We start from the raw sequence: 17,235 nt of genomic DNA, 5'->3' as shown, positions 1-17,235 counted from the left end.
TCACACTGTCTCTCCTTCGTAAGGATTCCTGCTAACCCTAAAACAGGTTGAGCTCCCATTGCAGGCCATTGCTCACGTAAAAGGTTTACTTCCACAAAATTTGTCAGAAATCAATGAGACTGCCACCCTTTACCAGATTGTGTTGATATAGGCAAATGTCTATGGTTACTAGGGAAGGACGACAGGGAGGCACAGAAAACGCACCAACATAAGCAGACAGAATGCTGGAATACATGTTTCCCTGGAACACCAGGCTGGACACACATAAATAGCTTATATTAGTGGTTGCTCTTACCAGTTACAGCTGCTGAGGTGTATGATCCAGCTGCTAGCTGTTTGATCTTGTGCTGGTTGGTAAAAAAACTAATTAAGTGAAATGTGGTCCTTTCCTCTGTGTCACCCAATCCCAACTGACCTTCACTGTTACCTCCAGCAGCGTACACATTTCCTTTTTCTGCATACAGAAAAGCACATGTAATACACAGAATGAAGACATTATCATCGTGGTAAAAAAAAACCAGAGAAACTAAAGCAAGTCATTTAATTTTCAACACAAAAAATATTACAGAAAAGCTGGGGTCTACTGCCCTGAAATATCCTCAAGCTGACATTAGCAGTTTCTGTTGTAGCTTGCACGGAGGCTTGATCAGAACTTTCTAAAGGCCTTCTATGTAACCTAGGCTGTTTGTGTCTCCCACCATTCTGGAGACTGATCCAAAAAGTAAATACAATTTTAAGTTCTGCAAGAGTTCCGAGAAAATGACTACTAGTAGCCCTGGCAGCTGGAAGCAGCTTCTTCCGCAAATAATGTATAATTTTAAGATAAAGCAGAAGGAAAATGGTGCATGCTGTCACAGATAAGAAAACTGGAGTCCTATTAGTCCATAAATTAGAGAGATACATAACTTGATAGTTTTGATACTGTGAATGAAATATATTTTTGCTTAGGTTTTTATTAGAAATAGTTTATTCATTTTAATATTTAAATTACTTTTGATTTAATTAACTAGGTCTTTATTTTGTTTTAGAATCTTAAAATTGAAGTTAAAGCTGTTGATTGATATCTGACTTAAGAGAACTTTAAGATTTATATTTTTAATTTTAGTATGTTTCACATCTAAAGTGCTCATCTATGATGAGAAAGATAAGGCCCATTAATAACACAAATCCAGACACAAATGTGATAAGCAACTGACATACACTCTATAAATGGTCCTTCCCATATAAATGGCCACAAATTATCTAGTCAGCGTGTACGCTGGAAGTGACTAATATTTACCCTGTGCAGTCTTGCATACTCAATTGTTATTAAAATGTTCTGCTTTATTCTGATAATCTTATTTACAGTGTTCAGGGTCTCCACATGTATAAACCTCCTAATAATCAAACAATTCTCTTTATAACATTGCTGCAAGCTAACGGATTGCAACCACAAAGATGGCTATTCCATTACATAAATTTTAGAAGTATGACAAGAATTTGCATCAATTCTCTGAATACTGTCTCTCTAAAAAAATAATTATTTGTTTAAATTTATAGTTTATTTATTTATAGCTTAATAAAGCAACTTGTCATTGAAATAGCAGACTATCTTGGCTAACCAAAATGCAACAAAATTTGAAGTCCTGAAAATACTCAGTTCTACTATATTTACTCAAATATATAACTTTATACTACTAAAGATAAATTACTTGTCACAGTTAAATTCAAGTACAGATATGTAAAAAATACTAATATACCTTTACAGGGCTTTAATTGTTAACCACACCTCAAATGCCAGCAAGAAATTTTTTCATCTGTCTGTTGCTAGCAAACACTTATATAACATTATTCTATAAATGTATTGGCTCAGAATAAATCAAGCATTCAAAGAACTGGATATCAAACCCCCAAGTTTTAGCAGTACCATTTTTGTTTATTTTTCCTTCTTTCCTCCTGGGGTTCCTAATGTAATTTTGCATGAAAGCAAAGGAAGAAATCCGTCTTTATTTAATATGTATATAATATGTGTTACATACCTGTGTAAACTAAAGTGTGGTTTCTTCCACAAACAGCAAGTTTTGTTTTTTCTGGTTTTAAAGCTATGAATTAAAGCCAAAGGGGGAGGGAGAAGTTATACACAAGCTGATAGCTGGTTCAACAACAAAATATTCTATGCTCTAGAGGGAGCTCTGATTTTTTTTTCATATTTTTACCAACAGAATGACTACAAGATTTGCTGCCCATTTGAACCCAGCACGTGACTTCATAAATCAGGATTCCCCCAAGACAAGAAAACAGATAGAGACCTTAAAAACTTACAGCTGACACTCAGGTTAACTTGATGATAGCCACTTCATCCCAGTGCCACATTCCCCAAAATTTACCACTTATGGGACATGCCTCAAAGAGTATGTTGCATTGCAAGACAAAATGCATGCTTAAAGCTGTCTTCAGTTTTCATTAACAGCATTATTCTTATCTCCCTTTTATGTGTTTCCTCACTACCTCAAATCTTCCAGTCTTACTGTTCTTTTGTCTGATCATCCCTACATTCCTTCATTAAGCACAGCTACCTTTTTTGCTAGACTTTTGCTCTGCACTGCCCTCTTATTGATCACTAAATTCAATTGCTAAGAACAATCCTATCTGGACTAGTGCCTAAAATTTTTGCATATACCATCCTGTCTCAATTCCAGCTCAATTACCACCCACCCACTGCACCTATTTCTCTGCAGTCTGGCCACTGTGAAAGGCTGGTGTCCTGGTTTCTGCTGGGGCAGTTAATTTTCTTGTTAGTAGCTGGTGCAGTGCTGTTTTGGCTTTGGTGTAAGAACAATGCAGATAGGACACGGATGTTGTTAGTTGTTGCTAGGTAAAGTTTATACTAAGTCAAGGACTTTTTAGTTTCTCAGGCCTTGCCAGCAAGGCACAAGCAACTGGGAGGAGACACAGCCAGGGCAGCTGGCCTGAACTAGCCAAAGAGGTATTGCACACCATGGGACATCATGCTCGGTATATAAACTGGGGGGTTGGCCAGGGCCTGCCAACTGCTTCTCGGGGACTGTCTGGGCATCAGTCAGTGGGTGGTGAGCAACTGTATTGTGCATCACTTGTTTTCTTTCCTCCCTTCCCTTTGGATTTCATTCCTCTCCCCTTCTCCCTCCTTTTCATTACAACTGCTATTGTTATTATTGGGTTTGGTTTATTTTTTCAATTATTAAATTGTTCTTATCTCAACCCTTGAGTTTTACATTCCTATCTGATTCTCCTCCCCATCTCTGTGGGTGAGGGGGGAGTGGAAAAGTGACTGTGTGGTGCTTAGTCGCCAGCTGGGGTTAAACCATGACAACTGGGAATGCAGGCAAGCGTAATAAGAGTTATTTTGGTGGGAAAGGGAATACAGAGGTGCCTTTCTCCCATGGCAGGTACACTACATTTCAGAAACAAAGGATCAACTTTTCCATCCTCTCCCCAGTGACTGAGTTTTGGGCCCCTCACTACAAAAAAATGACATTGAGGTGCTTTAGTGTGCCCAGAGAAGGGCAGTGAAGATGGTGAAGGGTCTGGAGCACAAGTCTTATGAGAAGCAGCTGAGGGAACTGGGATTGCTTAGCCTGGAGAAAACGAGGCTCAGGGAGAACCTTATTACTCTCTACACATACCTGAAAAGAGGTTGTAGTGATGTGGGGGTTGGTCTCTTCTACCCAGTAGTAAGGAACAGGACTTGAAGAAAATACCTCAAGTTGTACCAGGAGAGATTTAGATTGGATATTAGGAAAAATTTTTTCACTGGAAGTCTTGTCAAGCATTAGAACAGGCTGCCCAAGGAAGTGGTGGAGCCACCACCCCTGGAGGTATTTAAAAGACGTGTATATGTGGTGCTGAGGGACATGGTTTAGTGGTGGACTTGGCAGTTCTGGGTTAACGGTTAGACTCAATGATCTTAAAGTTCTTTTCCAACCTAACCAGTTCTATGATTCTATGACTGTTGCCAACAATTTATCTTCCCTCAGCCATGTCCATGTGCCCTATGCAATCCTCCTAAAACAACACTATTTTTACATATCTTTAATTGCTTTTCTACTGCACTAGTCCATGACAAAGCCAACAACTATCATCTCTCTCACAAACCCTTTTCAGTCCTTCCAAATCAACTTCTATCAGCTCCATAACATTCAGATTAAAGTCCCTTCTCTGATCTTCCAAGTCACCGCATAAATCTGCTTACTTAAGCATGAACGTCTCTGGTCTGTCACACAGATACAATCATCAATTGTGCAGACTCAGGTTCCTGCCTATCCTATTCAACACCTACCACTACCACCAGGCTGGAACACTCCCAATGTTGCCTTCTTCCTACAACTTTAATTTGCTGCTTTATATCCCAAAACTCTGCCTCCTAGCTTCAGTGATGATCTTAACCAGCTCTTCAGAAGCCTGTGCTCCATCACCTTCCTCCCACTTAGGCTAATCAATTGTATTTGATGAGCCATGCTATACTTACAACGTTGCTGGCAATTTTTCATGACTAAAGACTAATGAAATTAGTTTAGTTCCCAAAGATATTTTCTCAGAAAATATGGAGCCACAACTGTTTGGCCCCAAGCAGAAACTGAAATCTGTCCTTGCAACCCCATTCCCAAAGCCAAGTGATGACAGAAAACTAGTGAGAAAAGCTCCAGGATTTTCTCCTGCTGCCTGCTTCCAAGGGAAGAAAGATAACCCTCTTGTGACTTTTGTCAATGGATGCCAGGTCTAGTTGCAATTGCTGTCATCTTCTCTACATCTTTTATTCTCCATTGCAAATTGACAGTAAAAACAAAACTTGACACCCAGCCCATTTAAGCCAAAGTAAGAATCAATCTCCTACATGGCTGACAGAAGCTGTGAACCTGAGAGTAGCTGCATTCTCCCTCTGAAGTGAAATAGAGAGGAACAGATAAAGGACAGTAGAATAAGCTAAATCAGGAAGAAAAAAGTTTGAACAAGCAGGATAATTTGTTTTTAACAATAAGCTAACAAATCAATCTGCTGGCAGAAAGCATGAGGATAAACATTCAATGGTGAAAAGAAATGTGTTATTTGGATAGCTCTGACTGGACATAAGGAAGGAGACAGGGAAAATGTATCACTCTAGTTTTGCTTGACAAGATACAACTGGCTAGGAAAGATCAAGATGTGCAATGAAAACACATTTTACAACACAGGAAAGAATATGGGCATTTACTTTACTGCTTCATACAAATATATTAACATTTATGCCCCTCGGGCACTTCTTTAAGTTTCTAAAAATTTAGTAGTACTTGCAGAAAGCTCCTGATAGATTTTTTCATTTATAAAGGTGCTAAGACAAACGTGATAAAAAGGTTACACAATGCTGTTGGAACACACAGACAACACTGCAGAGACGAAGAATCTGATTAACGTCTTTGCAGTCACAATGAAGATGTGGTTTGTCAGAAAAGGCAAATATTACATAGAATGAGAGCCCTCAAAAAAAGAGAGGACTCTATGTATTCAGACGCAAAAAGGACCCAGAATCTGGAGCTGATGGAAAATCAAGTCAGGGATCCTTTTAAGCCGCTTCTATGAGCTTATGCAGTAATATGCTGCACATGATGAGTATACAAGGCTGAATCAGTTATTTTGGAACTGCATCCTATAAAATACCTTTTCATAAGGGTTGCCTTTCAGAAAGACAAAAAAAAGAAAAGAAAAATTAAACAAACCTTTAACACATGTTGGTTTGTTGACAGTGTTCTTTGATCCTAATCCTAACTGGCCCCAGTTGTTACTGCCAAACATGTACAGTTTACCATTCCCTGAAAAAAAAAATGCACAGTCAGTATCCATACAAGTGTTTGAATATCTCATTCAAGGCAAGATGGTCGTTCATACACTGTGCTACATATTACTTCCTTTTAACATAAGGTTTAAGATTAGGCAATTCAATACTTAAGTGTAAACAATAATGAATGTCCTTGTGATTTTTCAGTACAAAAGTCGTAACTGCATTAAGTAAGAAATCCCTAGCCAGAAGAAGGGACAAAAAGCAGAACATCCCCTCCTTTAATTACAGCACAGATAAAATGCTCTTCAGAAAATAAAATGCTGTACTCTTGGACAGACCCTGCAGTTCAGAAACCACAGTATCTATAGGCCCACTTATAAAACAATAGCACATTTAACTGAGCACCCACATCTTTTACCCCAAAACCAGGAATGAATAATGCAGCTGTATTATGAATACAAACACAAATTTGTCATATTCAGTTTATTTTACTGTTGGGGGGGGGGGGCTATTTCTTTTACTGCTAAATGTCTTAAAATGATTTACAAATCTGCACTTCTACAGAACACAGTTACTGATAAATTTTCAAATGTGTTCTCAAACTGTATTAATGTGTTACTCTGCATATAAAGGAGGAATGCATAAAACCAACATGCAGCCAGGGAGTTTTACAAACCTAAATGCAAACATCAGATTACAAATAGTCAACAAGAGCAATGCTAGAACCGTATTTCAGAAACTGGTATGACGTGTCATCGAACTTGCAGGTTTGACCAATACAAACAATGAATTGTAATTCCAAATAACCAGTGTTCTTTTAAGAGGATGGTGTATGAACAGATGAAAACTTTTGTTATCAGGCATGCAAATTAGATGGCCACACTGACTACTGACAATACCTTAAGATGAATTAATTTAATTTCACTTTTTAAACTATTACCTTTTGCAAAGCTGTGAAGTTCATAACCAAAGATAAAATCCTTGTTCCAACAGAAATCTTTGTGAAACAACAGAAACTGATTTTTTAGAAAAACCAAACCTTTTACAACTGTTAAAAAGGAGTTTGTTTACTTTAGAAGAAGGCCTGCAGCGCTTTGTGAATCAAAGTCCACCACAGGGCTGTTATGTAATAAACTCTGTCACCCTAGCCATCAACAATTATCACATGATCCCAACACATAACAGCAATTCCACATAATAATGCCAAAATATTACGGCTGTTTGCACTTCAGTAGCATAAGTTCCCAGTGAAGGTTCTGAATGTGATTTACAAAGAATACAAAACATGACATTGAAATGTTTAAAATATAACAAAAATACTCTGTTAAAAAATCCGTTGATTTTCTTAAATATAATGACCTCATGACTGCAATATTTTTTTTGTTTTAAAAAAACCCAGCAAACCATCAACATCTAGCAATAACTGGTTCTAAAGTCCCAATCTAATTGTTAGATTTGACAATTTTTTGCACAAGCCTATGCATCAATATTATGTCTTTCCAAGAAAGTTAGAAGGGAAGAAAGTCTGAGGTCAAGTCTACTCTCGTGGTGTTTTACTAATAGCATTTATGTCACCATCCCAATTTTGCTAATGCAATCATGTCAAAACACACGCAGAGCTGTCTGTCACTGAGAGCAACACACACCTTAACAGAAATAATTTTTATTAGCAAATGGCATCCTAGATTGGTATATGCTTCCTTATATCCTTGGTTTATACTTTTTAACTGCCTTTGTAAGACAGTAGTACTCCTGTGGCAACATGATGCCAAACTGCCATAATTCCACTTAAGCACATTCTCTTTTATCCATTCAAAACCCCAACAGGTCATGCTTTTCATCCTATAATCTGCTGTTTCTTATACCAGTCTTTAAATCCTCAGGCATTGCTTTGTAAGTCAACGACCCTAACAGACAAGAGGAACTTCTTTTACATTCTTTTACAACTGAGTGACAGCCTTTTATAATTTCAGGCTTCCAACACTTAGCAGTGTAACAGAATGTAAGAAAACTGGGAACCAGGAAATTCAGACAGTGAATGAAAACTAACAGGCACTACAGAGGAACCTAAATAAATGCCTGTAATGAAGCAATATTTCTGGGTCTGTACAGGAAATCAGGTTTTGGGACAGACATGATGCAATCTAACTGGCCAGGAAACACAACAGAATTTTGCATGCCCTTTTTTTATAATTGTATACCGAGATACCTCCAGTCATCACCACAGATGCATTGAAGTGAGAACTAATTCAACAGCACACAAATAGGCAAGGATTGTATTTGAAAACTTTGCAAGCACAAATTGCTGGGGTTTTTTTGCTTCTACTTTGGTGCTTACAGAGATTGTGGCCATCTGCTATATGGAATGGAATGGAATGGAATGGAATGGCAGAAAATAGATCCATAAGAGAAAGATTATGACTCTGGGCAGCAGAAGAGAAGCAACAGGATATAAAGAAAGGGACTACTTGGACTGTTTTGGTGATGAGAACATACTTTCAACACCTGTCTCCACCTTCATCCTGATGCAAGACTGGAACATTTCTCCAAAGTATGCAGGTGTTGGCTTAGCACCAAATATTTCACCGACATCAGTTTGGGGCTATTAGGGAAGTCACAAGATGCTTACCTCTTTAGCAACAGGTTTTGAGAGACTTCAGGAAGAGTGTCTCCTAACTAGGACATTTCTTATATGAGCAGCTGCCATCACAACTGTAATTCCTGGGAACCCCATCTCTCACATGCTCCCCTGACTCATAAAGCACTATTAAAGGCATTCATTCAGCAGCTGGGAAGTAAGATTTGAAATCCTCAACATGCTTCATGATAATAGCAGGAAGCCAAGTATTCCTATCACCTATGTTTAAAGGTATGTTTTACACACACACCCACCCCCACACACACCCACACACACCTTGCTTTCTAAATGATATTAGTGTGGGAGGAAAATAAAATGGGGAGACAATGTAAAGACTTTGAGTATTTATTACAATATTCTATTGAGAAGCTATATCTGAAGAAAATGTAAAAGGTAGTATTTTGGACAGAGTATCATACACCCGGCACCATGTTTTGTTTTGTTTTAATTTGTGCTATTTTGTGAATAAACTATGTCAACAGTTCATTTAAAATTCATATACAATTAAAATGCATTTCTCATAAATGGGAATGACATCAGTTTTGTTAGGCAAGTCACGATATTCTCAAAAGCTTTATTGAGCAGTAAGAACAGTCACGCTTAGGACATTTAGCATCACAAAAACAAGAACAGCGCAGTATGTTGCTTACTCCTACAGAACAAAAGATCAACATAAACACGTACAAATTTTCCTCATTTTCCTCTTTCAGTTGATGGAAAAGATACTTTGCCATGTTCTGATGGCCTGCTGGTAAGCAGAAAGAGTAGAAGGAATCTGGTGTCCAAAGACCTGGAGAGATTCCAGGGTCTCTTTGGTACACATTGTTGAATGCTTATGCCTTACAAAACCTGAAATTATGAGCATACTAATCTTGTGGTTCCATATGCACCTCTTTTCACTCCTACTTTTACATTTGATATTTCTTTCTTTCCTTCTACCCTTTTGCACTGGGGGCTTCAATTCTCTCCAGAGCTCCAAGTTCAGGAAATGTCTTTTCATCATCACCATTTCCCCTCCTTGTGAACAGGATCAGTCTCTTTGATCAAATATGGGCAAGCTGCCTAAGATACTCTAGTCAAGGCAAATAAACAATAAGACAACTGTTAACTTCAAGAGGTTTGTAGAAAAGAAAATTAATAGAAATGTATTGGGAGGGGACTCTTAAAAACACGCGCAACATCACTTCACACCAGCTCCCAACAGGATGAATAAATTGCTTTCCAAAGCCTGCAGTTATATCAGATACATGGAGTGGACTTTCAACATTCTTGGGAAAAAACAAAACAAACAAAAAAAACCCACAGAAACGGGGCAAGAAGCATTATTAAACATATTACAAGTGATGCTGGAAGAGATACTGCTCATGACCACATTAAAGAACTAAAGAAGACAACTGCTTAAAAAAACCAATCTACTTGAACATTTTAATAGAGATCGTGCTAATAGTACAGAGTAAATGAATAAAGAAACACAATTTTAATTCCCAAACTCCAAAACTGGAGAAGGAAAATGCTTCTCCAATTAGTTCAGCAAAACCAACCCAAAGCCAGCAAGTAACTATCACTGGTCCTCTCTATTCCAACATACAGACACAGTATGTAAATAAGGCTTTGGACTCCAATTCCTGACCTAGAAAGCCAAAGAACAGTGTTTTGTATTTACTTTACACTTTTCTTCCTAGAAGTCATATGGGAATATTGATGCTGTTAAGATGAAATATCTGAAAATTCCTGAATATTTTGTTTGAATGCTTAGTATTAGTTTCTGTACATCATCTTCATTTGCATTCAGTCAAGATGCAGTGCTAGATGTAGCTGTCTCCTGCCCAAAACCAGCTTTAAGGCATGTTTTGTATCAGTTTGGGTGACTGTTTTACTTATGATTGTTGAGACATGTCAGTGTGAAACTGATACATTTCTATTAGATTTGAATTTACCTCATATTCCCACTGTCCCCTACATACATAGGTCCAACTATCTCTTCCAGGGGGTGGAAAAAAAAGGGAGGGAGGAATTTTGTAACCTGTAAATAAAGACTGAAAATAAAATGAAGCATGCATTAACACACACCTGCTTGAGATCCATTTCATTCCTCAGTGATGTTTGTCTTTTATATCTTCCAGGTCAGGTTCATGTGGATTTCAAGAAGCTCCTGGTTTCCCACAAGGTCTGTACCCTTCTCAGTAAACTCATTATCGGCACGCACTTCTGCAGTGTTTATCCAAGGTGTTACTGCAGTTCAATGCCATTCACCAAGGGCTGTAATTCCAGTGTATCATCCAACTCCATCTAACAGCAGAAATGTGAGGTGCACACGGGCATGCACAGGTGTGAAGCACAAATGAGGCACAAAGGTTTTCTGTTTCCCTTCTTCACTTTTTTGTATGACTCTTGCAGTTTCTCTACATTTGCTTGTTGTTGATCAGTACTGTACCCTTGCTTTTGCCACTACTTTACCACGTCTCAAAAAACCTTTTGGTACCAAAGAAATTTTGTAGTCATGCTTCTACAGTTCCTTCTCCTCAAAAGCTTTGAGAAAATAAAGATCTGATTATCTAGAAGTTTCCCTGGTATCCTATCTGCACACTACAACACAAAGGCCAACTACAAAGACATTTTTGAAACGTGCTACACATATTAAAGTAACATAGAGAAGGGGAGATGCTATAGAAATGATGCTGCATGCAAACCTACGCAAGTCAGTTTCTTCAAAAGCTTTATCTACATGGCCACTGTTGCAGTGACATGGGAAAACAGTGCTGGCACAGGCACATGCTGGGGGATCTCAAGGAGGCAATTGAAATTGACTTGTCTAAACTGAGAACGATACCACCGTTATTCTGAACTGGGTGTGGGCATGTGAAAGGATATACCAAGAAAATTTCAAAAGGGAAATTTCACAGTGCCCCAGGTTACATTCTGATTAATTTTATGCAACAGGCAATTTAATAGAACTGGTTCAATCCAAGAAAAAGTGTCAAGTTTTGTTCAAAATAAACTATTCATGGATAATTCATCTTCTGTGAAGTTAGGCTTGAAAAATTAATTGTATAATTTCCCTCAAGATGTTCCACAGCCCATGAAATCTATACTTTTTTTTTTTTATCATGCCTGGAATAGTTTGTTCTAAAAATCCAGCATCTCAAACTTTGCCTGCGGACATAGTAAGAAACCCTCAAGACATTACTTAATGAGTAATGACCAGTCGGGAATTCATGAGAAATTAATATATTAAAAAATAATAATATTTTCCTGAAAATATACATATAAATGTCATACCAAAGTCTTGTTATCCATCAGCAGTTGTTTGTCAACACATGCTTATCAACAAAACAGTAGTCCCTTCCATGTAAAATAAATAGAACAAACTCTTCAATGAGTATTGTTTCCATCATTTCCAAGAAATGAAAATAAACATTAATACTGCTCACTGTATTGCATCTGAGCTTCTTTGAACGCTTCTGCAGTTTATTTCCGATTTAAGTAAGATTTTCTTAAGTTTTTTGAGTTGCTTTTTCAAGGCTTATTTTCAATTGGCAGTTAACAGTAATACAAATCTTCATTTCAGAGATACAGTGTTATCTATTGTTTCAGGCAGATTCCTAGTGAACTTGTTGACTGTGTTCAACAGGTACTGTTTACTTCCACAATACAAACCTCTATATTTAAGATTGCTTACTAAACACTGTCAGATTCACACAAGAAACATTCAGACTGAACAAAGTCATTTAAGTCCTGTGAGATACATTCAGTTGTTACAAATTCATTAAAAACGGTTCTTGTGAAAACTTTAATTGACCTCACACTAACTTCAAAGGCATCTAACAGTTCCCACAGAACAGTCCTCATCTGATATATTAGCTCAGTAAGATTCACGTAAGAATCACAATTTTCCAAGCTGTTCAAAAATATAACCTTTTATCTCTATTTCCAATTTTAAGTCTATTTCCAATACTGACCTGTAACAATAGCAGTATGTTCATCTCCACATGATATAAGCACAGGCTTGTCATTTTTGAACCAGAACTTGCTGGGAACATCTTCTGCAAATTTGCTTTTTCCAAATGTGAAAACAGCACCTGATTCTAAAACACAAAAAGATAACGTCAATTTTAGTAAAAACAAATTTTGCCTCATATATTTTGAAATAGTCCTTTCCTATTAATTCAGTGCACATTTTAGTTTCCTTTCTCTTTTTTTTAAAAATGGCTGAAGCATTTTCTTCCATTCTGTTTCACCAAGACTATGTCATTTTCAGGCTCCCATTTTAGTCCTCCTGATTCTTCTTAGCCTCCACGAATGTCCTAATAGAATAGGTATTGTTGCTGACGTACTGTGTTCTGAGGATACAATAATTTATTTTAAAGTACATTAATGTCCTTTATCACTATCCTCGAACATGAATGACTAGGTGTGTAAAAGAAAGAATAAAGAACTCTGAATAACTGCCCCCAGAAAGTAAAACGAGAAGCTCATCCTGAAAACAGGTTGAGACAGAGTTCTCACTTATGTTTGCACTTGAATTCAAACAGGTTTTCCAAATTGGATTAGAGACAGACAACACACTGTAAAGAGATGACAGGCTCCAAACTGACCACTCTTCCTCAGCCATCTGAGAAGATATGTGCTCTAAAAATGGCCACCTAAAATCAAAACTCTGAGCCTTCAAAACTATCTTTGATCATATGACACGATCTAAAAAACCCAAATGAAAACACGCCAAAATAAAGTCAAGACATTTATTCTGCACTTCCAATCTGTCTACTTTTCTCCATTCTTCCCACTTTCGAAAGTCAGCAGGGTTGTTTTAAAACAACGCAGAATGCTAACTATTCATTCCACTTTGGGGTAAGCATGTGGCTTGACACAGAAAACATTAATTCTACAGGAAAATAAATGAACTTACAAGTTAAATAATTTGCCAAAAGCCACGCAGACAATGTGACAAAGCACACTTAGACTTTCTATTTTAAAATGTTAAAGCCTGTGCTTTAAGCATAGAACTATTTTTTGGAAAACAAAGGGAAAAAACCCTTGCCTCTTCCCTGCAGACTTTTTGTAACATGTAAACTATGGTAACACAAACACGCACAGTAACACTAGACTGCTTCTATAAACTTACATATGACAGTAGCATTGAAACATCTTTGTGGATTTACTTTCAACGAAAACAATCAGTAATTTGCATCTCAGCTCCAAAACTCAAAGCTCTCTCAGACTGTAAATTTGCTATTCATTTTGAAATGGTTCTTTAATGCAAAAGTTTCTCATATTTGCAAATGAAGTCACTTTATGCATCAGGTTCAGCAGACACGTGTAAAATTGTATTTACTACCCCCCCAGACGTGTGTCACTTTCAGTATTTTATTAAAAACAACCCTTTTGCAGACCAATTCAAGCCTTTTAAAGAAAAGGTGATTTTTCCTCATTTCATGTAGACACATCTACATCCACAGCCACGCTAAAAGGCATCTGAAAACGCTTTATTTTTTCTCCAGCCGGCCAGCCACGCTGCCCATTTGAACAGGGCTGCGGTGCCCTCTGCACTCGCGCCCACACAGAGCACACGGGTTCTTCTCTTTTTCTTTCAGAAGCATCACCATGAAAAGGATTCCTAATTCAATGTGTACGAAAAGCAGACAATTTAATTCACACACGTCCTTCCCACCTCAGCCATTTCACAACTAAAACCTAAACCCTCAAAACTTAAAATTTGTAAATTAAACCCTACCAACCCAGAAAATTAAATCCCACCGAATGTACAGGAGGTTTTGCTGTCTCGGCCCTGAGAAAACCTTTAAACATTGCCGTAGGTGAAACCACGGACCGAAACTCGTTTGTGCACTGAAAAAACCCTGCCTGCCTAACACGGCTCCGCGACGCCATGCCGGTGACGGCAGCAAGGCTGCCCCCGTCTAATCTCTGACGTCAGCGGACGTCACTCTCCCCGGCACCGGAAGGCACCGGCGGGGGGGCGCAGCCCGGGGCCGCGCCGCACTGGCGGGCCGGGGGCAGCCGGGGGCGGCCGCCAAGCGCAGCGGGAGGCGGCCGCGGCCGCGCCGGGGCAGGGAGGCGGCCGGCGGTGATGGCGCTCAGCGCCGCCGCGGTGGGGAAAGCGGGCAGGGACGCCCACGGGCGGACAAGGGCCGCCCCCACCTGGCTCGCAGCTCCGTCCCTTGTGAGGGGCCGGCATCACTCACCGGGCACCGGCAGCTCGTCCTCCTCGGCGGGCTCGACCATGGCAGCTGGCGGCGGGCAGCCGCCCCCGCGCCCCATGCACAGCGGCGCCGGGCTGCCGGAAGTAAACAGAGGCCGTGCCACGGGCAACGGCCATAGAGAGCGGCGCAGCGGCTGGGGCCGGGCGCCGGGAGCAGGCCCGGCCTGGGGGCTGGCGGGGCCGGGGGAGCGCCCCCTGGCGGCGGGGCGGGCACCGCCATCTTAAAGTTCCCCCGAGCTGGCGCGGCATCCGTTGTGCCTCCTCGGGCGCGGGGAGCGCAAACCGGCTGCAGCGCTCCAGGTGGGGGCTCACGGTGCTGAAAGGAGGGAAGAATCCCCTCCCTTGATGGCCCTTTGTGAGTCTCGTCTCCAGCAGGGCTTTGCTTTCCTGGCACCGTCCCTGCCGTGGGCATCGTTTCTGGCTCCCTCCTCTGCAGGCTGGCCCTGCCTCCGGCCCCCGAAGCAGCCATCTCGCACGGGGGCTCTGCCCTCAGCTCCCCGCTTCGCCCAGCCGGGCTCCGGTACCTCTGCTCGGTTTGCCGAGGGATTGGAGGGGCTGCCCTGCCTCAGCCGGGTAAAACAGAACGTAACTCGGGAACTTCTATTTTGTCACCACGGGGATTTTGCTATCCTGAAAGACCAGTGTCCTCTGATGGTCTCGGTTTCACCAGGATGTCCGTGTAAAGTCTTCTGATCCGATGCACGAGAAGACATCCACGCAGCCGGGGACATTTAGGTGATGTTGACTGTGCAGACCCCAGTGGAATATGCCCAGGGGCTTGTAGCTTTTTAACCATATGCAATGTGCAGTCCCAAACTCCCAGTGGAGCGTTTCCCCCCTGCCAAAAATCTATGGTCATTTATGGATTTCATTTTTCTTGCTGTTCCTGTGTGTTTCAGGTATGCCAGGTCACCCTTTGCCAAAAGAAAAAAGGTCTTGCTTTCAGGATGATGTACTGCAATAGAGGCTGCAACTGGCAGCCTGGAGAACCTATTTAAGCCTTGTTTTATGCAGAATTTAATCAATACAGTTGTCGGTGCATAAGATGAGGTATCCATGTAAGTACACACAAAGAAGACTGGCCATGTTTTCAAAAAGGAACAGAAAGTGTTTGTGATTTTTGACCCCACATTAGACAGGGATTTAATCTCTTTGAACCCAAAGATCCCTCTGATGCTTTCTGCCCTAACTGCTTCTCATAAGCCTGGAGCAAGGGGATATCCAGCAAAAGCTGTTCAAAATAAAACTGAACAAACATTGTTCCATGAAGTGATGCCTGAAATTGTAGTTGCCAGATACTGTGGTTGCCAAGAATACAAATGGGTTACAAAATGGTTAGGAAGATTCATGGGAAGAAGGTGTCTGCAGCAGGGTTTTGGTTTCTATGGCTGTGGGATTCAGTTTGAGGATCAACATGCGGTTGGAGGAGATGCTAGCCACCTCTCAAAGTGGGACAAATGTATCTCTGCTGGTAGGATGGCTGACCTGGTAAGGAGGTCTTTGAATATCATTCCTTAATGACATGGAAAGGACAGTTACCAGCAGTGGCTACGAGTGGCTGGACACTGAACTCTGTGAAGTCTTCATTGGCCACCACTGAGTACAGGATGGATGGGAAAGGCTGTTTATAGAGTGAGCATTTCATTCTGGTTTTGGTTGACCACTGCATGCAGGTGAAGCAGAAGTCATGCTGGCAGGTATCCTATTATGCCACGTTGTCCCAGGTGTCCAAGCAGGTGTATCACTGGAAGATAGAGCTGTAGGCATGGCAGGGTGCAGCAGGTTGGAAGCTGCTCCTCCTCAGAGGTACCCCAGCTTCTGAAGCCCCACTCTACAAAAGAAAGGAACCCTTTTTCAGTGCAGGAGGCCAGGGAGCAAATGAGCTGTAAAAGTACATTCACCTCGCAAGGTGTTTCTTTCAGGTTGAAAGGAAGCAGCATAGGCACTCTTGGTGTACCACCCCACAGCCACTGCTCTATAAATGCTTTTCTTGCCTTTCCCTACTCTGACTCCTGCTTCCCTTCAAGAAAGGAGGTATCAAGGGTCAGTTTCCTGCCAGCTCAGAGGGGTAAGAGGCCTTATGTTCATATTAGATTACTATATCAATATCATTCCTTTATCCTAGTCTACTTTTCTCTTGCACTACATTATTCTTTCTTCACCAGAATGTCTCAACCCATGTACTACCATTATTTCATTTTCAATATCAAGCCCTGGAATACGCCAAACCAATTAAATCCTGTTTTCAACATTGAAGCATTTTATGGTGTTGAGACGAAGTCAGTTTTTCACATGGTAGCACATTGAGACCTGGCTCTGGTGGCAGCTAGCAGGAACAGGGGGTGGCTCCAGGGGCTCATGTTGAGAGATGCTGCTGTCATCCCACATGTAAGAGAAGTGCAATGCACCAACAGCAATGTTGACACCAGTCTGACTCTCCTCCCGCACTTGTCATTACTGCTCACTCACAGGAGCTTACAAGGGAACCGATCCACACGGGAACTGTGGTCAGGCAGTCCCTGTACAGGGTCGACCTGCACTGGTGCTGTCCCCTCCCTGGGGGGCTGCAGGATGAGACTGGGGACCTTGGCACCTCGACCAACTTTC

The 17,235-nt window shown here is 40.7% G+C and overlaps 1 protein-coding gene across 1 annotated transcript in view; it reads right to left on the bottom strand.

The window, feature by feature from the left end:
• Window positions 1–14,796, bottom strand: part of RPGR (retinitis pigmentosa GTPase regulator) — a 62,421-nt gene extending 47,625 nt beyond the window's left edge. Inside the window, exons 1-5 of the mRNA XM_056328202.1 lie at window positions 14,612–14,796; window positions 12,371–12,496; window positions 5,712–5,804; window positions 2,019–2,081; window positions 296–454 (exon numbers count right to left, since the gene is read on the bottom strand). Of these exons, the coding sequence (XP_056184177.1) occupies window positions 296–454; window positions 2,019–2,081; window positions 5,712–5,804; window positions 12,371–12,496; window positions 14,612–14,687 (517 nt within the window). The 5' untranslated portion in view covers window positions 14,688–14,796. The remainder of the gene's footprint in view (window positions 1–295; window positions 455–2,018; window positions 2,082–5,711; window positions 5,805–12,370; window positions 12,497–14,611) is intronic.
• Window positions 14,797–17,235: the final 2,439 nt, after the last annotated feature.

This window comes from Falco biarmicus, chromosome 2 (genome assembly GCF_023638135.1).
Source record: "Falco biarmicus isolate bFalBia1 chromosome 2, bFalBia1.pri, whole genome shotgun sequence".
Taxonomy (NCBI): Eukaryota; Metazoa; Chordata; class Aves; order Falconiformes; family Falconidae; genus Falco; species Falco biarmicus.
The sequence above is the reverse complement of the archived record's forward strand: the minus strand, read 5'-3'. Positions and strand labels throughout refer to the sequence as shown.